At 42.4% G+C, this 24,896-nt stretch overlaps 1 protein-coding gene across 2 annotated transcripts in view; it reads right to left on the minus strand.

The window, feature by feature from the left end:
- The window catches only part of CPM (carboxypeptidase M), an 81,796-nt gene that overhangs the window by 32,126 nt on the left and 24,774 nt on the right, over window positions 1-24,896 (minus strand). For both annotated transcript variants that reach the window (XM_054443551.2, XM_054443550.2), the window contains exon 3: window positions 4,248-4,345. In XM_054443551.2, coding sequence (XP_054299526.1) covers window positions 4,248-4,345 — 98 coding nt within the window. The remainder of the gene's footprint in view (window positions 1-4,247; window positions 4,346-24,896) is intronic.

Genomic DNA, 24,896 nt, shown 5'->3' on the forward strand with positions numbered 1-24,896 from the left:
TTTATTGGTACAAAAAGGTAGCTAGTATTTACTTAAAAGTGTTGCAAATAGCATAGTCTCTTTTGGTAAAAGTACATGCACACACAAATATCTGGAAAAACAAATAAGAAATTAAGAGCACTAATTTTGGGAAGGTCAGTATATAATGTTTTGTTTATACTTTTTCTAATATGAACATATGTTGATTTTTTAATAATTTTTTTTCTTTTTTTTTTTTTTTTGAGACATTCTCACTCTGTCGCCCAGGCTGGAGTGCAGTGGCGTGATCTTGGCTCACTGCAACCTCTGCCTTCTGGGTTCAAGTGATTCTCCTGCCTTAGCCTCCCAAGTAGCTGGGATTACAGGCGCCCACCACTGCACCCAGCTAATTTTTTGTATTTTTAGTAGAGACGGGGTTTCACCATGTTGGCCAGGCTGGTCTTGAACTCCTAAACTCAGGTGATCCACCCACCTCAGCCTCCCAAAATGCTGGGATTACAGGCATGAGCCACCATGCCCGGCCTGCTGTTTTTTTTGTTGTTGTTGTTTTGTCTTGCTTTTAACATTTATTTTAGTTTCAGGGGTACAAGTGCAGATTGGTTCTATAGGTAAATTGTGTGTTGTGGGGATTTGGTGTATGGATTATTTCATCACCCAGGTAATAAGCATAGTATCTAACAGGTAGGTTTTTTATCCTCACCATCCTCCCACCCTCCATCCTCAAGTAGACACTGGTATCTATTGTTCCCTTCTTTGTGCCCATGTGTATTCAATGTTTAGTTCCCACTTATAAGTCAGAACATGCGGTGTGTGATATTCTGTTTAGTTTGCTTAGGATAAGGTGAAAAGTGCATGATCTTGTTCTTTTTTTATGGCTGCATAGTATTCCATGACGTATATGTACCACATTTTCTTTATCCAGTCTACCATTGATGGGTATCTAGACTAACCCTATGTCTTTGCTATTGTGAATAGCGCTGCAGTGAACATATGTGTGAATGTGTCTTTATGGCAGAACAATTTATATTCCTTTGGGTATATATTGGGATTGCTGGGTTGAATCGTAGTTCTGTTTCAAGTTCTTTGAGAAATCGCCACACTGCTTTCCACAGTGGATGAACTAATTTACATTCTCACTAGCAGTATAAGTGATCCCTTTTCTCAGCAGCTTCATCAGCATCTGTTATTTTTTGACTTTTTATTAATAGCCATTCTGACTGGTATGAGATGATATCTCATTGTGGTTTTTGATTTGCATTTCTCTGATGATTAGTGTTGTTAGACACTTTTTCATATGCTTTTTGGCCACCAGACAATTTCTAATTTAAAAAAAGACCCAATTCTAAAACAAGGCATAAATAAGTAAAATAAAAATACATGGGGGAAAATGGCAGGTGTAATCAGCAGAGCTGAGTCTCCCTGATGCAGCTGATGCTCCCTGTCATCTAGCCATAGTATTAAGTGTGGAAACACACACACACACACACACACACACACACACACAGTGGGGGTGGGGTCCCATTTTAAAAATAGTGTGGCCAATTCTGTCCACCCTTCCACTCAGTGTGTATGTGTTCCCTGCTGGGATTCTCCACCTAAGGTCCGTAAACTCCTAGGTAATCCACAGACCCTGAAGTCAGGTCAAATTTATAACAGAATAACAAGGAATACATCCAAAAAAGGTTAAGAATCACTGCCCTAAAATGTTAGCTCCATTGCTTCTTAAAAATGCTTTCAATTTCAAAAGATCTATGGGAGGAAAAAGGGGGTTGTTAGATCCTGTATTCAGAAGGACTTCTCTGCTCCAATGTTAAGCCATCACTTTCTTCAGCTCCTAGCGGCATGGGGAGGGCAGAATAGATAAGGTCTCAAATTCAGAATAATAAATCTTACTAGCCCCATAGAGCCCCCAGACATTGCCACGAGCTGGGTCACATAAGGGGGTAAAAGTGCTTCAGATTCCCACCCCAAAATACACTGGGACTTTTCCCCGCTGCCTAGTCTCAGCCCTCAGCATTTCTCAAAGAATCAGAGTGCACTAGCGAGCCCTGATTTGAACGATACACCAACTACCCAGACAGCAAGATGCCAGAAATTTAGGAAAGTGCATGGAAAGAATAAACAAATTTGGGGGTAGGTGACGGAAAGGACTCTTGCTTATCTTTGGGAGTTTCAGTTCTGAGGACTAATTTCTGAGTAGATGGCTAGAACCTCTGAAATGCTAGCAATAAATAAACTACTAAAGACAATGAATGCCATATGTCTCTTGTTACAAATGCATTCTGAGTCAGGCGCGGTGGCTCACACCTGTAATCCCAGCACTTTGGGAGGCTGAGGTAGGCGGATCACCTGAGGTCAGGGGTTCAAGACTAGCTTGGCCAAAATGGTGAAACCCCCATCTCTACTAAAAAAAAACAAATAAAAAAACAAACAAAAAAAATTAGCTGGGCATAGCGGTGCACGCCTGTAGTCCCAACTACTTAGGAGGCGGAGGCAGGAGAATTGCTTGAACCTTGTAGGCGGAGGTTGCAGTGAGCCGAGATCATGCCATTGCACTCCAGCCTGGGAGACAAGAGTGAAACTCCATCGCAAAAAAAAAAAAAAAAAAAAGCATTCTGAGGGAACTTGATCAAGGGACCTTGATCAATAGACAAGATAGCAAAAGGAAAAGGCATTCTGAGCTGCTGTCTATAACGAACAGTTGTTTTATTAAAACTAACTTTGGTCAGACTCCTTGCAATGTAGTCTTTTTTAAAGAAACCACCCGTGATGCTCAAAAAGTCACAGATGGACTAAACTTGCACCCACCCCAAAATCGGGTTCAAAGACTTTTCCTTTGCTAGGGGCAGGTGCTTGCATCTTAGCTGCAGCTGCAAGAAGTATCCTCTCTCAGCAGGACAGGTTGGGCAGCATGTCCGGCAAGGGCAGGCAGAGTGTACCATGAAGGGTAGATCCAGTTCCTGTAGAGTTTGGGGAGGGCTTAAGCCAGATCAGGAAGCTCAGCACTGATTAGAGCATGCCACCCGTACTATTGCAAATCCAGAAGTGTGTTAACAAGTCAGCAGGTAGTACTTACTGGAATATGCATGTAAATGAGAAAGTCCCTAAAGTTATAAGTTATGTTTTACAGGGTAATACCCATATTCCTGTGCAAAGTTTCCTTACTGTGATGGATGAGGACTCTTTGATTGCTCAGTTTTATAGAGTCCTGGTAAACAGAAAATATTTCAGTTGTCATGGTCTCAAAATATTCTGAGGAAGCAAGGTGAGAAACAGAGGTGAACATCTTCAACTGCCTGGCAAGAATGGCTGGGTAGGTAACAGTGGTAAATGGTATTTTGTAGAACCTAAAAATAAAAGGAGAGTTTATCTCTGCTAAGTTGGAAAAGAGGCAAGGTATTATTAAGGAATTTAAAATTGTGTTTTGTTTTTTTTTTTAGATGGAGTCTCACTCTGTCGCCTAGGCTGGAGAGCAGTGGCATGATCTTGGCTCACTGCAGCCTCCACCTCCTGTGTTCAAGCAATTCTCCTGCCTCAGTCTCCCGACTAGCTGAGATTACAGGTACGCGCCACCACACCTGGCTAATTTTTTGTATTTTTAGTAGAGACAAGGTTTCACCATGTTGGCCAGGCTGGTCTTGAACTACTGACCTCAAGTGGTCTACCTGCCTTGGCCTCCCAAATTGCTGGGATTATAGGTGTGAGCCACTGCACCCAGCCAAGTGTTTGTTGAATGGTGAGTAGGAGAGAATCATAAGTGTGACTGTCTAAACTGGAGCACTGAAGACACTGAGTATTAGATTTAAGAGAGAGTAACAAAAGCATTTGAAAAGCCAGATCTCAGGAATTTGGGTAGCTATTTGGGAGTTTCTGATGGTTGTGGGTTCGGATACAATACAGCTCCTTTGCTGGGTCACCTTCATGCTGACCAGGAGGTGGGAAAACTCAACCCAGAAAGGAGATGCAGGGATTGGCTGGCAGAAGTTCAGGGCTGGGGAACTGTTGTTCTTCCGGCCCCAAACACAAAACAAGCTCCAGCTACTCTGACAGGGTGCCGGGTACACAACCATACAGCTGTGGTGGTTGTTGGACCCTGATTCCTTAACTTCCCACAGGTCTCACAGGAAGACCTCTCTGGGCCTTGCTTCTTTGCTACAATGCATGCTGGAGACTTCTCCAAGCTTCCTCGGTAGCATTTATACAGGGCTCAAGAGACCCTAGGGGAAGCTTCTCTGGTGACATTTCAGAAATTCAAGCCACATACGTACCTCATCTCCATGCATATTTGCCACGTATTTGAACTCTGGAATCCCAATTCTGTGTTCCTTTGGAAACCGCCCCACAACAAGAACCCACAGGTTTCTACCTTTACAGGAAAAGAAGAAAAGATGGAAAAGTAAGTTGTCTCTTAAAATGACAAATGAACTCTGGTGAGACTAGGAAACAGGATGCTGCTTCCCCCACTTGATCGCCTGTTTCACGGTGACTTAAGTTTGACTAACATCTCCGGGCTTAAAACACTCATCGTTCACTGCCAGAATTTATGGAAACCCTTTCAATTCAGCACAAATATTTCACTTATTATTTTAGAATGTGATTTTTAAAAGCTGAAGACTTATTAGGCAATGTAGATCTTACTCTTCTAAAATGTGTATATACTTTACTCTGAGATCCTGGAGCCTCTGAGATCCTGGAGCCTCCCAGGATCTTCTAATTCACACAATTATATAAAGTTAAATTATAATTGATGGTTGACTGGGAGGGTGTCATAACTCGCAGTACAAGGAAAGAAAAAAAACAACAGCAATAAAAGTAACTCAGGGCCAGGCACGGTGGCTCACGCCTGTAATCCCAGCACTCTGGGAGGCCAAGGCGGGCAGATCACGAGGTCAGGAGATCGAGACCATCCTGGCTAACACAGTGAAACCCTGTCTCTACTAAATATACAAAAAATTAGCCGGGCGTGGTGGCGGGCACCTGTAGTCCCAGCTACTCGGGAGGCTGAGGCAAGAGAATGGCATGAAACCGGGAGGCAGAGCTTGCAGTGAGCCAAGATCGTGCCACTGCACTCCAGCCCGGGCGACAGAGCGAGACTCCGTCTCAAAAATAAATAAATGAATAAATAAAATTTAAAAAAAGTAACTCAGAAGGGAGATTGTTTTTAAAGCAGGAGATCCTGAATTCTGTATTTAAATGCTGATGTGACACAGCCCCTTGGGAGCATCCTTGATATGTGTGAATCCTGTCAGGTGAACTGGGAACCACAACCCAAAGAAAGCGTCTAAGTCTTAGCTCTGTGTGATCTGGGCAAGAAAGGGCAGAGACGAAAGCTCACTGAGGATTTGCTTTGTGCAGATATTATGTGTGCTGCTTTGGCTCAGGTAATCTCAAGTAATCCCTTGTCATGACCCACTGAGACGGATTATTAACCAAACTTTACAAATGAAAAAACTGATCTTCAAAAATATTAAGTAAAGGGCTTATGATCACACCGCCAGTCAGAGGCTGTGATTTGAGCCCCTGAGCCAAGAACTGAACTCTGGTCTATTTGACTTCAATTCTAGTGCTCCTGCCACTAACAAAAACTGCTTCTCTCTTAAGAGGCTTGGTTTCCTAACCAGTAAAAATGACGAAGTCCCTTTCAATTTTAAAATTGTCTGGCACTTTTAATACAGTTTACCTTAGAGATGTGGGCATGTTTGACATCCGTCATGTATGTACAAAGTTTAAATATCTGGAATAATTAAGCCTCTGTGGAATTTAAGAGCCCAGGAGAGGAATTTCACAGCAACCAATGGGCAAATGTTGAGCAGGTTTCTGCAGAATTTCAGATCTAGCTCTTTAAATCAGGAGTCCCACAGACTGGGGAGCATGCAATTGCCATCAGGGACTCAGGGAACAGCAGATACTGGGCTTGTTATTTTCAACATTTATTCATAATTTATTATAACAATATTTTATGGAAATTTGTCATAAGGTGATGCTTTAAATTTAACTGCAGGAGTTCTCAGAAAACACCCACAAAATGCAGTTTATATGATTTATGTCCCCTGTTCAGTGCAGTATTCTTATTCATACATCTATTTAATGAATACTACTATAACCAGGCACTGAACCTGGATCAGATTGCACAAATAAGCCACATGCTCTATGCCCAATGAATTTCTGATCTATCGGATAACAGTAACACACAAGCATACACTAGAGTGTGACATATCATAGATGTGTGTGTAGTGTACTGTTGTGGGCACAGAATTTAAAAAGAAATTTTTTCCAAGGAGGGGGCTGATGAAAAGCCTTACAGATGCAGGGTTTTACAGATGATGCCTCTACTCAAGGTTCTGAAGAGTGATTCCGAGTTTGCCATGTGGACAAGTACACTACATGTGGTGATTCCCCATCAGAAGCATTTGATTAACCAATTTCATTAACCTTCCATTCCCCAACCCTGTCAATTCTTTGTTGTCTGGAGCTTTACTTCTACAAAGTTACCATTTTCATATGAAACAAGGGACTTTTCATGAGTGAGCTGTTATACCTGGCTTTTAAAGTTTGTTTCTGAGGAATTCTTTTGTGTTAACTAATTATACAGAATATGATCTAGTTCTCTTACAAGCAAGGAAAAAATTTCAGTGTCATCTCAATATAATATTTATCAATAGTTATTTATAACTATGCATCTGCAAGCTGGCCTATTACATAAAAGATAATGTAAGATGACATAAACCTGACTTGATATGGATATCCAATATTATTTAAAGAAGGAGGGAAATCACACTGATAAAAATCTAAGTGAAGAAGTACTTTGATGAGTAACTCAATCTCAATTTTAGCACAAGTGGCCCCTAAGTGAACTGCAAGATAAGAATCTTCCCTTGAACAACCTCAGTGACACAGTCTGAGAATGAAAACCAACCAACAGACCTGAAGAAAACTATTATTTGGAATGACAAGCCTCTTGAAGGGTTTTAACTGCCCTCTCCAACTTACTGGCTATCTCTGGCCTAGACCAGAGCAAATGCACAAAGGACAAACTATTTACTTTTCACAACCTGACTGTCAGGGTAAGTAAGACTAATCTAAACAAGGTTTTGTTTTTGTTTTTGTTTTAAATCAAGGTTAGAAAGACCACCTTTATTCCCAAAAGTTCCTGCTATAACAGGTGTTCTAAAGAGTTCTGAAGTACTCAGCCACTCTCTCTCCACCACAAAGTAAATGAAGTTTGGATTCCAGAGATTTCAGTATCTATATTCAGCAACTCACACAGGGTTTAACACAAATTCTGGGGCTGTGACATGGGTGCACAACTAGGTTTGTTTGGAGGATCAGGAAAAGTTTCACAATTTAGAAGCGTTCGCTAAGATCTCTAAGACAAGAAAGCAGACAAGTGCTACAAAATACTACAGGAATTCAGGAGAAAGTAGAAGGAGAAGCTTGGAAAATTAAGTATAGCTTCAACAGGCAGAAATAGGTGAGGTGTCTTTCCCACATCAGAGGCACCTGGGATCCTTGTAAAAGTGCCAATTCCTGAGCCCCAGTCTCAATCAAACTCTTGGGGTAAAGTGTGAAACTGGCATTTAACAAGTTCCTTTGGTGATTGGGAGGCTCATTAAAGTTTGAATGTTGCTAAGACTGTAGTAGGAAAATGTCCAGACAGACTTGAGAGGTAGTTGATATTTAGGTACACTCATTTCATTTTACATATAATCGTGAACATGTTTATATGTTAAGAAATATACTTCTAATCCACCTTTTTAAATGGCTGATTAATATTTTATTATATGAATGCACTACCATTTATTCAATCAATTCTCTATTGTTAGGTGTCCAGTGATAAGTAATTTTATGTAAATTATAGCATGTTCACTAAAATTATGTACAGAATTTATAACATTAAAATATTTTATAGTGTGGAAAAAGAATGCAAAATTATATAATTACAACCATGTAAAACAGACTTTCTATTAAAAACCTATAGCTTTGTAGCATATAAAGCCTTAAATTAAATAATGGATGAGGCCAGGTGTGGTGGCTCATGCCTGTAATCCCAGCACTTTGGGAGTCTGAGATGGGAGGATCACTTGAGGCCAGGAGTTTGAGACCAGCCTGGGCAACACAGTGTGATGGCATCTCTACAAAAACTTTAAAAATTAGCTGGGTGTGGTGGCATGTGTCTGTAATCCTAGCTACACGGTGTAAGATTCTCCCCGGGGCCTGAAAGCTTAAGGAGATGAATAACTCCTCCCTTCTCAGGCCCAGTCCCAAGGCGCAAGGCCACTTGCGTCAGCAGCGTGTGTCAGCAAGATAGCAGAAGCAGGAAGAGAGCTGGCAGGAAGACACCTACCCTGGACGAAGACATGTACCCCTGAAGATCGAGAAACAGGCCATCTGGGTACAACATAGCAGTTACGTCAGACTAGGACACTTCCTGTTTACAGGAGACTATAAAACCTCTGCCCTGTCCTCACTTGGGGCTGATGCCATTTTAGGCCTCAGCCTGCCTGCACCCAGGTGCTCATCAAAACAGCATGTTGCTCCACACCGCCTCGTGTTGTCTGTTGGCGCGCTCTCAGGGTTCCAACCAATACAAGAACCTTACACTCAGGAGACTGAGGTGCAAGGATCCCTTGATCCCAGGAGTTCGAGGTTACAGTGAATTATGATTGTGCCACTGCACTCCAGCCTGGGACACACGAGACCTGTCTCTTAAAAAATTAATAATAATGAATGCATCCCTACAGGATTGAAAATGGCACATTGTCAGGGATAAGAGGCTAAATGATAGGATGATAAAGCTGAGTAATTATTTTCACCTTTCCATCTTTCCAGTTTTTTTAATTAAAAAAAAAAAAACCAAACCCTATCATTCATTAAGTGCAGATACTATGTGCCAGGCACTCTGCTAAGCACTTTATGTTATTTGATCCTCACAACACCTGTGAGGTGTGTGATAGCCACAATGTATAGTTGAGGAAACTTAAGTGGCAGAAACAGGGTTCAAATCCAAGTCTGTCTGATTCCAAAAATCTGTGCTCTTCTGAGGATCTAAGGCTGCCTCAATGTCCCTGAAAGTACTAGACAGGCCAAAGCCAACCCCACTCTGGGGAAAAAGTCCCCAGGTAGTTCTTTCAGCATCATGTTGCTACAGTTTGCTCCTAGAGCAAGACTGGGCTTTCTTCCTGGCTATGACTGATTACAGAACAAGACAACTGAATCCGAGGCTACCCCACTGGGACATTCCACATTGGGTGTTAATGTCACAACTCCATCAGACTATCTCTATGTGGAAGTCTCAATGGGATATGCCTAGGGAGAAGCAGAGACCTTGGGTGGCCCAGTCACTGGGACAAAGCTGCAGTGATGTGAAGCACATTCCAGTTTTTCGTGAGGCTTGTTGTGTGTTTGGTCTGATACATAAAGTTCTGGTACACAGAGTAATAGATCAGCTGGTTTCCCAGGCTTGCATGTTTCTCTGTGTATCCTTACAAGTCACCTCTGACCTAAGTCCAAGCTTGAGAGAGTTTCCTCAATGAACTGAGTTTCAGTTTCTTCCACGTAAGTGGGAATAACAGCCCTATTGGCAAGGCTGCACTGTAGTGTGAGTTCCTTTTATCTTCCCTAACAACGATCCAAAGATCTGACATCAATTTCATGTATGCACATTCCCACTATACCCCACACACAAGAAGTTTATCACATACGGCACGCAAAGCCCACATTAAATAATGAGTGAATCCACAGAAGAGTTGAAAATCACATATTATTTAGGTCAGTTTAAACACTCAGTCTCCAAAGTTCACACGCCCTCTGTATTTGAAGGAGAGGAAGAGGTACCTGACTAAGTGGTTTATTACAAACTAAACAAATGGAGGTTAACAAACAAAACAGAGACAAAAGGCATGGGCGAAGTTTCCAGACTAGCTATGCTTGCATTTTATTATTCACAGCTCAAAGCATTTTATGTATATTCACTCATTTAACCCTAACAGCCACAAGTGGTAGGTATAGGGTTATCCTTTCACACACAAGTCAACAGTCTTTGGGAACTTCATAAGGCAGAGGTTCTCAAAGTGTGGTCACGGTACCAAGAGTATCAGTATCACCTGGGAACTGGTTAGAACTGCACATCCTTGTGTTCCATCCTGAATGTGCTGAATGAGAAACTCTGGGGTTGGGGAGCAGTAATCTGTGTTGTTTTGTTTTTTTGGTTTTTTTTTTGAGGCAGAGTCTCGCTTTGTTGCTTTGTCCCCCAGGCTGGAGTGCATTAGAGTAATCGCGGCTCACTGCAGCCTCCACTTCCTGGGTTCAAACGACTCTCATGCCTCAGTCTCCAGAGTAGCTGGGACTACAGATGTGCGCCACCACGGCCAACTCATGTTTGTATTTTTAGTAGAGATGGGGTTTAGCCATGTTGGCCAGGCTGGTCTCGAACTCCTGACCTCAAGTGATCTGCCCGCCTCAGCCTCCCAAAGTGCTGGGATTACAGGCGTGAGCCACTTCACGTGGCTGGAAATCTATGTTTTAATAAGCTCTCCAGCTGATTCCCAGTCACCTGAAAGCTTAAGAACCACTGTAACAAAGGATAAGACTGGGTAGCCTATCCATGGAGTCCCTGCTCTGCTCTTAACAACTATGCTGTACTACTAATCACCTCAGAGATGGAAAATGGAAAACATCAAAGAAAAACAAAAGAAACATGAACGTGTGAAGCCAGCTTGCTGGGTACTGGCTTCTGTTGTTGAGGTTATTGTCTGTCTCCCCTATGGGGAGAACTGGAAATGGAAGGAGGGAGTCGAGGGGCACAATGAGGATGGTTTGAGAAGTGACGACTATTGTTTGCTGCCTTGGTTTTGTTTGATTAGCTGGTACATCCCAAATTGCTCCCCATTTAAGGACTACAGGTGAGCCTTAGTCACTTTGCCCCAGAGCTGTGGAATGTGGAGTAGCTGCACTTCTGGGATCAGGCTGCTAGATGTTCTCCCTGTACTCAGTTTGAATGCTAGTCAGCAAATAGGCTAAGAAAGTAGGGTAGGTAGGCCGGGCGTGGTGGCTCACACCTGTAATCCCAGCACTTTGGGAGGCTGAGGCGGGCAGATCACCTGAGGTTGGGAGTTTGAGACCAGCCTGCCTAACATGACGAAACCCTGTCTCTACTAAAAATACAAAATTGGCTGGACGTGGTGGTACATGCCTGTAATCCCAGCTACTCGGGAGGCTGAGGCTGGAGAATCCCTTGAACCCAGGAGGCAGAGGTTGCACCACTGCACTTCAGCCTGGGCAACAAAAGCAAAACTCGTTTCAAAACAAACAAATGAAGAAACAAACCGAAAAGAAAGTCGGGTAGGCATGTTCTCACTCATAAGTGGGAGTTCAACAATGAGAACACATGGACACAGGGAGGGGAACATCACACACAGGGGCCTGTTGGAGGGTTGGGGGCAAGGGGAGGGAGAGCATTAGGACAAATACCTAATGCATGCGGGGCTTAAAACCTAGATGGCAAGTTGATAAGGTGCAGCAAACCACCATGGCACATGTATACCTATGTAACAAACTTGCATGTTCTGCAATGTATCCCAGAACTTAAATTAAAAAAAAAAAAAAAACTGACAAAAAAAAAAAAAAAAAAAAAGAAAGAAAGCAGGGTGGCTGGACTGGCAAGGGAAGGAAAGACATGGACAAAATCCATTTGCACCATACACACCCTGTCTCTGGGACACACACCTTTTTTCATGGCAAACCACCTGGCATGCACTGCGGTTTCTGTAGAGTTTCAGGTTTGGGCCAGTCCACATGAACACCCAGTCTGTTTCTGAACTTGCAAAGCTGAGAGCCCGTACAGATGTGATGCCCTCTAGCCTGCCCCAGGTCAGCCACAGGATCCCAATGAAGCTTAACTGTCATATTCTGTGTAGTGGGCTGGGAATTCCTGACTTTGTTTATGGACAGGGGAACCTGTCAAGGAAGGGTCTCAGGGAGTCAGGTGTCCCAGGGGTCTTGTGCTGCTGTGATAAGAGTAAGTGCTCTATTCTGCTCTGAAGTAATGAAGGGGCTGGGCTATTTCTTCTGCCTAGGTCAATTCTAAAATCTACTTAGAGCCATGAGTTTTGCAGTTCAGTTTAATATGGGAGTGAGAGGAACACAGGAGGCTTCCCTGTTTAGGCATCCCAAAACGGAACGAGAAATAGGCATTTGACTCCAACTTCTGCTGCACTGGAATTTCCCGTTGCACAGATTCTGGTGTGGGGTCTAAAATGAGGCCACCTGCTGTGTGAGTATAACCCTGGGCCTTGTTGAGGTTGTGGGACTCAGTGGTCCCCAGGGGTTCTGCATGGATCTGGGAACCATGTCCCCTGCACTTTTCTCTCTGGCCCACCTCTTTGGGCCCAGCATTCCTGGCTCTTCTAACTGATTGCCTGGACAAGGAAGACAGCTTTACTCAGTGGAGTATGCTAACCCTGCAATGGCACTCTGAGGGTAGGGTGTGGAGCGCTGGTTGTTACCAGGGACTACCTCTTGCTCACCAGTCTTCACAGCTGTCTTGTCCTCCACCCCACCCCTTGGCTGTACCACCACCACCACTGCCACCATATACACCCTAGTCACTCTCTAATCTTGTGTCATCTTTCTTCATAACTTTTTCACTCTTTGAGATTGTATATTTGTTTATCTATATACCATCTGTCTCACCAAAATGTAACCCACAAGGGCACTGCCTGGTGTGTTCACCATTTTGTTTAGGTTGCTGGTTTTGTTCACTGCTAACCTAACAGTGCCTGGCGCACAGTAGGTTTCAATTAGTATCTACTGTAACATTTCAAAAATTATTGGTGTATCTCCAGGACTGCTTTTTCTTGATAAATACTAGCACATAACATCCAGATTCTTCCCCTGGGCGTTCAGGATCCTCCATCACCTGCCCTCCACCCGAATTTCCCACTACCTGCTAACACAAATGCGCCCACAGGAGGCGGGTTCCTTTCTGCACCCTAGTACCCTAGGCACAGCCCCACCTTATTTACGTTGTTTTAGCTTAAAATGGCTTCATTGGATTTTCTGCCTTTTAAAATCCTCTGAGTTCCACAGAATCCTGGTTCTAAGAAGTTTCCCCAGGCTGCTCTGACTCACCTGGGTTTTTCTCTCTTCAGAATATTTCTTTAGAGTGGCATCCTAAGATTTGTCACTGTGAAGCATTCTGCCTTGAAGTTAGTTTTCTAAGGGTGTCACGGCCAGGTGTGGTGGCTCATGCCTGTAACCCCAGCACTTTGGAAGACTGAGGAGGGCAGATCACTTGTGGTCAGGAGTTCGAGACCAGCCTGGCTAACACGGTGAAACTCTGTCACCACTAAAAATACAAAAATTAGCTGAGCATGGTGGTGCGTGTAATCCCAGCTACTTGGGAGGCTGAGGCATGAGAATCGCTTGAACCTGGGAAGTGGAGGTTGCAGTGAGCCGAGATCGCACCGCTGCACTCCAGCCTGGGTGACAGAGCGAGACTCAGTCTCAAAAAAAAAAAAATGTTTCATGTGGCCAAGTCTTGATTTCACAAAAATATTGTCATATTTTCCTTTTGCTCCCCTGCTGTGTCTACCAGGTAAATCATGGCCATTCCCTAAGGCCCAGGTCATCTTCTTAGTAAAGACCTCGGTGGTGGGTTGTATTATTGGTTGCCCAACATCTGGTGCCCTGATGAATTCAGGCATATCATGTGACCTGCTCTGGCCAGTGAAATGTGGGCAGAGATGATATGTACCACTTCTGGGCAGAGCTTTAAGGGCTGATGCATGATTTGCCATCTCCTTTCCCTCTGACATAAGATAGGCAATGATTGGATAGAGGGTGCTCTGTCAGCTTCGGTCCTGGAGGGAAGGTGACAGGGAGCAGAGTCACAACTGTTCAATAACAGACATATGACATCTAAATCTTTATTTTTCTGTTATAAGCCATAGCAATTTGTGGGTCTTCTATTTCTGCAGTACAGTGCAGCCCTTTTCATATGACACTGCTTCCATAACCAACCCAAACCAAAATGACTTTCCCTCTAGTGAATGTTCATTATACTTACTGCTGATACCTGTGCTTTTTCAGATAGGGGTTCCCAGAACCATAAAATTTTGTGGAGGTGGCCCATAAGTAAAGAAAGCTTAGAAAATGTGTTTTAGGCCAGACACGGTGGCTCATGCCTGTAATCCCAGCACTTTGGGAGGCCGAGGCAGGTGGATCATTTGAGGTCAGGAGTTCTCTGCAAAAAGTACAAAAATTAGCTGGGTGTGGTGGTATGCCATGAAGACACTCATTTTTATTTCTGACATCACTTTCACGCTTTGACAAAATGAAGTCCAAATGAAAACATGTCGTTGAGTAAACTTTCCTTTGTTTGGGTGATTGATCAAATGTGAACTGGATCCCATGGCTCTAACTGCTTTTCCTTCAATGACTTCCCATGGCATTGAGATGGCACCTGATCCCCTCAGCATGCACACCAGACCTCTTGGGATCTGTCTTCTTCCTGCCTTGGGTTTCCCACCCCAATCCCATACACCAGGCCCTAGCCATTCTTCATTATGTGTAGTTCCCAAAGGAGGTAACTCCCTGCCTTGACACCTTTAATACCTGCTCTTTCTTCTGCACGGATAGTCCTTAGCCCACCCCATCAAAGCGGCCAACCTCCCCTTGTCTTTTCAAGGCTCCGCTAAAAGCCTCCTGCCATCCAACACCTTCCTGATCCTTCTGCTCAGCCCCATCCCCTACCACCCTAAGTTAGATGCTTCCTTTGAACTTTCATAGATAGTACCCCTGCAACCCCTCTCCTATCACCTATTGAAACCAAAGGTTTTCCTGCAAGCAAGGGATTTTGTATCTCTGTGCTTGCAAAATCTAGTGTAGTGTCTGGCATATACATAGCAAATGATTGATAAATGTTTGCTGAGTGAATGGATGATTGGATAAATTAACAAACAAACCTGAGGAAGTTCACTTGGAGTCCGAGTCACCTCTAGTCCAGGGATTAGATGAAACTGTTTTCCAGTATTGATGGAAAAGTCCGTGGCTAGTCTATGAGGTGCCATCTTGGGTGGGCTCTGGAAAGAACCCAATTTTCTAGATTTAAATCAAGAGTCAATGGACCTTCTTGGAATATTTCCATGCAAGAAAGTGCCAAGATCCAAACCAAATGTCTGGTTTCAAGTTATATTCTTCCAACATTATGGGGAGATAGAGTTGCATTTGCTTACACGTTCATCCTCATAGTATTAAAGTTTTGATATTATACCCAAGAAAGGTAGATGTTAGGTTCCATTTCATTTCTTCCCGAATAGGTGAATGGAGAGGTTTGGGAATTTCAGTTCCTAAATTAGGGACAGTTACTTTTTTAATTGAAAAAAAAATAGAGGAAAAATCTGAAGCTGCATTGGGTTGCAATAAATTTTCTTTTTTTTCTTCAAGACAGTCAAGACTCCCAGAGAAACAGAACAGCTTGTCTCATTAATCACTAACCATCAACAAAAAACAGGAAGACGGTAGGAAATTCCCCTGCCTTTCTCCTCTTGCAACCCCACCTTCTGTATTCCTCCCACTCCATTCCCAGGTCAGAGGCTCATAAACCTGTCCTCCTTCCTCTAAACATTTAAATTTTTAACCTATAAATTATAAGACATTTTTAAGAATGGAGTTTTAAAAACTGGACATAATTATCATGCCCCAATCATTATAATTCTTCCATGTTCCCCTCTAGGATTTTCTTTTTCCTTCATATAGCTACAGGAAACTTGTTTTTAAATCCCCAAAGTGAAAACCTCTAGGGACCTCATACTATAAAAAGCTGAGAACTTCCCTTTTCGGTCCCTTGGGGAAGAGGTCAAACATAATCAGATCATCTTTTTGAAGGGCAATTCAGCTGTAATAAGAGCGAGATTGAGCATTATCTTAAAGTACAAATGAATACTTAAAGGTATTTCTTGGCCAAGGTGGGCAGATCACGAGGTCAGGAGTTCAAGAGCAGCCCGGCCAATATGGTGAAATCTCATCTCTACTAAAGATACAAAAAATTAGCCGGGTGTGGTGGTGTGTGCCTGTAATTCCAGCTACTCAGGAGGCTGGGGCAGGAGAATCGCTTGAACCCAGGAGGCAGAGGTTGCAGTGAGTGGAGATTGTGCCATTGCACTCCAGTCTGGGCGACAGGGCAAGACTCCGTTTCAAAAAAAAAAAAAAAAAATCACGATCATTACAACTAGTTATTGTCCATTTGAGGTTTCTCTTTTTACAGTATGTCATGGATATTCTGGTTCAGTGTTGAGGTTTTGTTTCTTCCTGCCCTATTGGTCTCACTCTGTCAGCCAGGCAGGAATGCAGTGGTGCAATCATGGCTCACTATAGCCTTGACGTCCCAGGGCTCAAGTCAGCCACCTCAGCCTCCTGAGTAGCTGGGACTACAAGCATGGACCACTATACCTGGCTAATTTGTGTATGTTTTTTTTTTTTTTTTTTTGTAGAGATGGGGTTTTGCCATGCTGTCTAGGCTGGTCTTGAAATCCTGAGCTCAAGCAATCCACCCACCTCAGCCTCCCAATATGTTAGGATTACGGGCATGAGCCACTGTGCCTGGCCTGGCGTTCTTATTTGTTATGAGTGCCTGCAGGTGTCACAGAGCTGTAATTTAAGAAGAGGTTAATTCAGATCCCTTTTGACCCCAGAAAAGACAGTTTGTTGGAGGTCTGCACAGCCCTATTGTCTATTTATTGCTACCATAAGAACTCATCCTTTAGTGGCAAGGAATAATGGCAAATAATTTACTGGTTTCCCCATAAGCTACTGTGGAGAAGAAAGGCTTTTCTTTCAGTCATCCTACTTCCTGAGTTTTACCCTAAAAAGCTCTCATTCTAAAGTGAAGCAAGTGAGAGTCCAGAGTGAAGGATGCTTAGCTCCCAATAGCAGGAGAGGCCTTGAAGTTACCAAAATTAGGTTCCCTAACCGGGATATTTGGTGGATTAACAAAGGTGGACTACTTCTCACTAGTATCACTGTCTTGAGATTTAAATCTCAAAAATAGATCAGTAGTTTAGTAAAGACATCAAAACCAGCATTTGAGCAGCACGTCATCTGCCTGAACACAGCATGTGAGATGAGATGATATACAGTATCCTCTTCAGGGCATCTGACATAATGATGAAATGTGCAGGTTCCAGAATCAAAGTGTCAGGGCTAAAACCCAGCTCTGTCACTTACTAGTCATGTGGTATTGGGCAAATTGCTTAATCCCTCTAAATGAATCAGTTTCCTCATCCATATTATGGGATTAACGGTACTTACCCTCATGGGGTTGTTGTGCTATCTCATTTAATTCTTACAAGCTTTAAAAATAGTGCCAGAAACATTGTAAGCACGTGTTTGTTTGAGGGCCTCAGGTGTACAAATTGGCTGATGACAAACTACTGGCCCTAGCAGATGATGTAGTATCAGACCAATTAAAGACAAATTTTCAATATAAACAGTGTACATAACATAAGGATAGACTGCCAACTTGTTATGCCAAGAGACAGCAGAAATATACGTGCCAGAAGATCTGCACATCAGGTCAAATAGACCAACATTCACTGAAGTTAAAAAGAAAACTGGAGTGTGGATTCAGAAAGTAGAAGGGGCTATTTTGAGAGAACATGTCCTTCAAAATGTATTAGCACAAAACTGTCACAAACATTCACACCACCAAGCATCAGGTAAATTACCTTTTCAACTCCAAGGACTGAATCTCCTTCAGAATTCCAGGCCCTAACAGCAGAGAACAGTGCTGAACTGGGAAGCTGCATGTTGCCATGAGGGCAGGGCAGAAAGCCAAGTCACCTCTGTTAACTGTGTTGAATCATTAACCATAAACACATCTTTCACAACATTTTCTTACATGGCCTCTTCCCAAAATTATTGAGGACATCGTGTAGATTTTGACTATCTCAATGTTAATGAGACTGGAAGCATGTTAAGAATTTCCAGTCTGGTGCTGTCATGGAGAGACTCCAACTCATCACTGTAAGAGGGCAAGCCAAGAACTTGTAGACAAGGAAACGGTTCATTAGGAATCAACCAATGACATAAAATTGGTTCAATATGAATCGGTCAATGCCAAAAAAAGGCAGGGGAACTGTCCTAGATTGTGAGACTGTAGACGATGGGTGAGCCTTGCTTGATTTGATTCTGGGAACTACTGGAAAACTTTAAAAATGCAGTATGTTGTTTGATATTATTGAGTTATTATTATTTTTAGTTTAATAATGATGTGTCATGATTAGGCAGGAAGAAGTCATGCTTAGGAGATGCATATTGGTGTTTTTTGGAATGATGTGACATGCCATTTATCACTTCTAATGGTTCAGTAAAATCAACAGATGGAGCTCATGAGAGAGATAAAGCAAATGTGGCAAAATATTAATAACTGGTGGATGTATATGAATAATGTGTGAGTGCTTATTTTACTATTTTTGTATTTTTTTTCTGTAGGACTGAAAATTTTCTAAATACAAAGCTGGAGGGATCAAGAGAATGAAAAGGTAAGCCACAGACTTGGAGAAAATGTTTGCAAAAGACATGTCTGATGAAAGAGTTATCCAAAATACAGAAAGAACTCTGAAAACCCAACAATAAGAAAATAAACAACCCAATTAAAAAATGGACAAAAGATGGAAACAGCAGGCATTTCACCAAAGAAGATAAACAGAGGGCAAATAAGCATATGAAAAGATGTCATCATATGTCACATCATATGTCATCAGGGAAAGGCAAATTAAAACAACGAGATATCAATGCATTCCTATTACAATGGCAAAAATTCAGAATACTGACAACACCAAATACTGGCAAGGATGTGGAGCAACAGGAACTCTCGTTCATTGCTGGTGGGAATGCAAAACGGCCAATTTGGAAAGCAGTTTGCAAGTGTCTTACAAAACTAAACCTACTCTTGCCATATGATCCAGCAAACAAGCTCCTTGTTATGTAACAAAATAAACTGAAAACTTATGTCCATATAAAAACTATACAGCTATTTACATTTTTATTTATCATTGCCAAAACTTGAAAGGAACCAAGAGGTCCTTCAGTAGGTGACGGGATAAATAAACTGTGGTACACTCAGACAAAGGAATACGAGTCACTGTTGAAAAGAAATGATCTATCAAGCCATGAAGATACATGGAGGAAACTTAAATGCATATTACTAAGTGAAAGAAGCCAATCTGAAAAGGCTATACTATATGAGTCCAAGCATATGACATTTTGGAACAGGCGAAATTATGGAGACAATAAAAAGATCAGTGGTTGCCAAAGGCTAGTGAGGAGGGAGGGATGGAAAGATGGCACATAGGGTATTTAGGGCAGTGAAACTCCTCTGTATGATACTACAATGGTAGATACATGTCATTATACATTTGTCCAAACCCCTACTTCAGTGTAGGTTTATTAGTTGTAACAAATGTACCACTCTGGTGGGGGATATTGATCATGGGAGAGGCTATGCCCGTGTGGGGATAGGGATAGGGGGTATGTGGGAAATCTCTGTACCTTCCTCTCAATTTTGCTTTAGATAATTTTGCTTTTGGGTACTGGTTCTTGGGTTTTAAGTAAATATTTATATTTGTATTGACTTTGCACAGTAGGTACAGCAAATTTGCTCTAAAACTGCTCTAAGAAAATAAAGTCCTAAAAAAAAGCTGGTGAGGAGGGAAAGGTTTGAAAAAGGTAAAGGTAAGAAACTATGCCCCCATGCACCGGCTCCTGCGGCTTGTAAGGGTGGGATTTAGGAGCCAGAGAGGTCAGGTTGTTCACCGGAAAGGTGAAGCCACCTGGAGGGAGAATGGAAGCCCCAAGGTGAGGAATTCACAGGCTGCCTTCTCTCTGATGAAAATACAGAGCTGTACTAACCATATTAGAAAGGGGTTAAGAAATTAGTATGTAAACTCTCCAAAACCTGGTCAAGCACATTAGCTTTATTAAACCTCTCTATTTGGAAAAGAAAATCATTTTAAAATTTTTATTACAACTAGCAAAAGCTACAAAAATAGTTTAAAATCATACGATTTATGGGATCATTGAGACTTCTGGTCACTCAGTCATTAATCTAGCAAAGGCCAAGAGTCCAGCAGTCAGTCAAGTTTGGGTGTTGGGCAAGTTTAATCATAACCTTCATGTCTTCCTCAGGATTGGACTTTGGATGGAGTGAAGGGGAAGGAATATAAATGTTCGGACTTATTCAGTCTCAATTAGATCACCACTCCCCTTCAGTCTCTGGGTAGAACAGAGCAAGTAGCAGAAGTATTACAGGAGAAGAAGGGGAGAGAGGAGAGGGAAGGGGAGAGGGGAGGGGACGGCACAGGGGCTGGGAAGGAGAGTATCAGAAAGAGGCACCTGTGTGTCACCCAGCCTGAGAATGCCAACTGAGGAGCTCTACTTTACTTAATATGCATCAATGCAGGACCAAACCTTTGTTGCTTTAAGAATCCTTTCAATTTATCCTTTAACAAAATCATAACACATACTTGATAAATGAGAAGCTACATGACAATCACTCAACCTCTTTCCAAGGAGAGGTAAATATGAGATTTGTTTACCTTTTTGTTTCTATTCATTTTTAAGATAGCCAAGAAGAATATGAGCATACTATCATTCTACATAATTTAAACTATGAGTGGGTACTAATTAATTTCTGTAGCAAGGCACCATGTGAAATTTGCTGTACCTGCTGTTGCAAAGTCAATACAAATATAAGTATTTTACTTTAAAAAACTCCCAAGAACTAGTACCCAAGTATTCCACACACTGAAATACCATGCCTCAAGAAATTATCAACAGATTTCTTTAGCTTATCAAAGCACTTGGCAATGATGCTCTGAGCAGACCCATTAACAATGATCACTAATTGAGGGGCATAATAAGGGGATCTGCTTTAGAAATCTCTATTGGTTTTGGATTTTCCAGTGTTTCACTGAGATTTGGGGTATTAGGATAGCAGAAGGGTGGCATATTTAAGTGGTGTCATAATCATGGAATCAGAGGAAAAACAAAGATTTCGGGAAATCATACCTGCTTAAAATACTGATATTTTACATAATTTCCAAAGTGCTTTATCATTTAATCCTCAACAGAAACACCATGAGATAAGTAAGGCAGGTATTATTATCCTTATTTTACAAATGATGAGATGGGCTCAGACAGCCTGGGCTTTGAACTGTGTTTTTGTTTGTTTTACTCTAAGGTTAATGTTTCTCCAAAGTAAAACAGACCTTCTTCTATTACTACCTCAGAGGCAATTGATGTTTACCCTTTTTAGAATAAAGAACTTGAGACATCTCACTCCCAAAATAAAGTAAGAGCTTCATCTCCCGTGTCCCTCTCCCCACCCTACAAAAGTGACAAAAAGTCACTACTAACAAGTTGCTTCTCCAATAGATGAGCTTTATTTAGACTCATCGATGAGAAGATGCTTTCTGGAAGTTGTAAGTTTATTTTCTTTTGTATCTATAAGAGCTTTGAGACATTAACTGCCTAGAATGTTATTGTTAACAAACGTTGTTAATAAAGTCAATGTTACCTGCAAGTAGGCCCACATTCTCACAAAGAAACTTGAACCTATTTTGGGAGTTGCTAAATTTCTCAAGCTGTGCATTTACAGTTGGCTAATCACATGTTTTTTCCTGAGCTGAAGACAGTAGCTTTAATAAAGCCATCTTTCTCTTTTTTTCCCCCTTTGGAACTATTGAAGTCTCAGTCAATAATGCCCTCTCATACCCGTAAACTGTAGTTTATGTTCAATATATCCAAAGGACCAACATTGAATGTTAAGGCTCCGAACTGTCTGTCAGAGTAGGCCCAAGATCACATGGGCACCGCCACTGAACATTTTTAGGTCAGAAAATCTCCCAAGCCCAACTCTTTGGCTTCGACAAACTGTATAATTAACTTGCATCTCAGATCAGCTCCTACCTTAAAATGTAAGTTGACAAATGCCCATTTCAGAAGCAGCATGAGGAAATGAAGCTGTTAATAAGCCATTTGAGTTTACCCATTCATTAAAGCACATCTTATCTTGATCTTAGTTTGTAGATTTTAAATTAATAACTTATACTCTGCCAGTTTCACAAAGGACACGAGGCACATTGCTCACTGGCAAACTATTCTCAAGAAAGAGTGGGCCAGGTGCCATATTCAGAGGCCTAGAACTGATCTCATGCACATAAACATACAAGTCAGGCCTCCCACCCTCTGTGTCTCCTTCCCTCCATCCGTCCCTCCGTCCCTCCCTCCCTCCCTCCCTCTCATTCTTTCTTTCTTTCTTTCGACTGGGTCTTGCTCTGTTGCCCAGGCTGGAATGCAGTGGTGTGAACATGGCTCACTGCAGCGTGGAACTCCTGGGCTCAGGTGATCCTCCCACCTTGCCCTCCCATGTAGCTGGGACCACAGGCATGCACCACTATACCTGGCTAATGTTTTGTAGAGATGGGGTCTCACTCTGTTGCCCAGGCTGGTCCTAAACTCCTGGTTTCAAGTGATCCCACCGCCTTGGCCCCTCAAAGCACTGGGATTACAGGTGTGAACCACTATGCTTGGCAAGTCAGGTCTCTTGAAAGGAGTCTACTTTTCCATAGGCTGTGATGCAGAAACCTTGGTAGAAAGTCCAAATAATTATAAGAAGTCATTCCAGAGACACTCTTGACTATGACAGATACCGTCTCATAATGGATCGATGTATCCCTAGCTCATCTCAAGTCTGCAGGACAATCACAACTCTGTGTCCATCATTTGCAGTACATAGTGGCCAGTCCTTTCTGACAATGTGCATCTATTTACCTCAATTGAGATTAAGAAATTGGTAGACACGGACCTTACTCAAGTTACTTCATTTTACCACAGAGTCAAATGGTTGGGCTTCAGGATGAGGCAGATTCTTAGGGGAAGTTGGCAACAAGATTCGCCAAAGTTTTCACATTGCTCAATACATCAGCAATGCTGAGCAACAGAATTGCTAATACCTTCAGACATGCCCAACTACCATTCAGAATTAGATGAGCTCTTGAAGACCAACCATAAGGGTACTGTTCAAGCCACTCTCTCCATTTAACATACAGGGAGGTGGGCACAAGATCACACAACAGAGGCCCAGTGAGAAAGCAGAAGGAAGTCTGAACCACAGGCTGGCATGTAGATGGAAAGGGAAGAACAGAGAGGGGAGGATGCTCATAGTGATTCAGTCATACATGAATGACTCCTATCTAATGAACATAAACCTAAGTAGAATAGAGCCAGGCCTGGCATTTTTAAACTGTACATTAAAATACAGAAAAGTGGTATTTGTTTTTTGGGATGGAGTTTCATTCTTGTCGCTCATGCTGGAGTGCAATGGTGTGATCTCGGCTCACTGCAAACTCCACCTCCCGGATTCAAGCGATTCTCCTGCCTCAGCCTCCCGAGTAGCTGGAATTACAGGCATGCACCACCACGCCTGGCTAATTTTTGTATTTTTAGTAGAGATGGGGGTTTCACCATGTTGGCCAGGATGGTCTCGAACTCCTGACCTCAGGTGATCCACCCGCCTCAGCCTCCCAAAATGCTAGGATTACAGGCGTGAACTACCACACCTGGCCAAAATATAGAAACATTTTAAAACATCTCTCATGATACGCTTGAGAAGGATTCAGAGAAATCTTTTTTTCTCTCTCTCTCTCTTTTTTTAAACAGGGTCTCACTCTGTCACCCAGACTACAGTGCAGTGGTGTGATCTCAGCTCACCACTGCCTCCACCTCCTGGGCTCAAAGAATCCTCCCACATCAGCCTCCTGAGTAGCTGGGACTACAGGCACATACCACCATACCCAGCTAATTTTTGTACTTTTTGTAAAGACAGGGTCTCGCTATGTTGCCCAGGCTGGTCTTGAACTCCTGGGCTCAAGTGATCCACTCGCCCCACCCTCCCAAAATGCTAGGATTCCAAGCATGAGCCACTGTACCTGGCCAACAGAAATCTTATTGTAGGTATTTTATATAGTGTTTCTACATTTTTGTGCATTAAAAAAAATCATGGAAACATGTAAGATACAGCCTTGTTTCTTGGTGAGTAGGTCTACGCAAACCTACCCACAAAGGCAGAGGGAACTAAGAGGCTTAAGAAAGAGGCTGATAAATCCAGTTCTTCAGAGAAAAAATTTAATAGGGACTTAACAAATAGAAGCGATGTCTTGGGCTGCTCCAGAAAGTGAGTCCCTATGTTCACCCACCAGAAATAATCTTTTCTATAGCAAGTGTTTAGAGTAAAGACAGCTGGTCATGTCTCAGATCCTCCTGGGGAACACTGGTGACCACTGGGGAAGTCAGAGAAGCATGTTTCTGAGGGGTTATCTGTGCTACAGGCATTGTTTCTTGGCCTTGCTGCAGGAACACCTTGGCATGCAGGACTCAAGCATCGGTCATCGTGGTGGTTTTGCTTCAAGATGGTGTTACCCTTGCAGTGCACCAGGCTGTTTTCCTACCATCCCAATGTGTGAGCCTAGTCATTCTCAAGTCATTCTTTTGCTCTACTTATAGAGTCCTATTGATGCCCAGTATTAAGCACATCAACAGCAGACCAGGTCTGCAGCTTTGCTATGTTCTTACAGGTATATCTTCAGATGACCTGCAGCAGAATTACCTGAGGTATTTGTAAAAAACTGCAAACTCCTGGGCCCCATCCAGAACAGGAATCTTGAGGCGTGAGTTCAGGAGTCTGCATTTTTCACAAATACCTCAGCTGACTCTAATTTACGCTGTTAAGAAAAAAACTCTTCAGTGAAATAACAATATATACAGAATACTCTACATTGAATCCAGTACAATGAATACATGGAATACAATATGCAGAGAAAGCTATATGCTGAAGAGCTCACTGTAGTTTTTTTTTTTTT

This window comes from Pongo pygmaeus, chromosome 10, assembly GCF_028885625.2.
Source record: "Pongo pygmaeus isolate AG05252 chromosome 10, NHGRI_mPonPyg2-v2.0_pri, whole genome shotgun sequence".
NCBI classification, from domain to species: domain Eukaryota; kingdom Metazoa; phylum Chordata; class Mammalia; order Primates; family Hominidae; genus Pongo; species Pongo pygmaeus.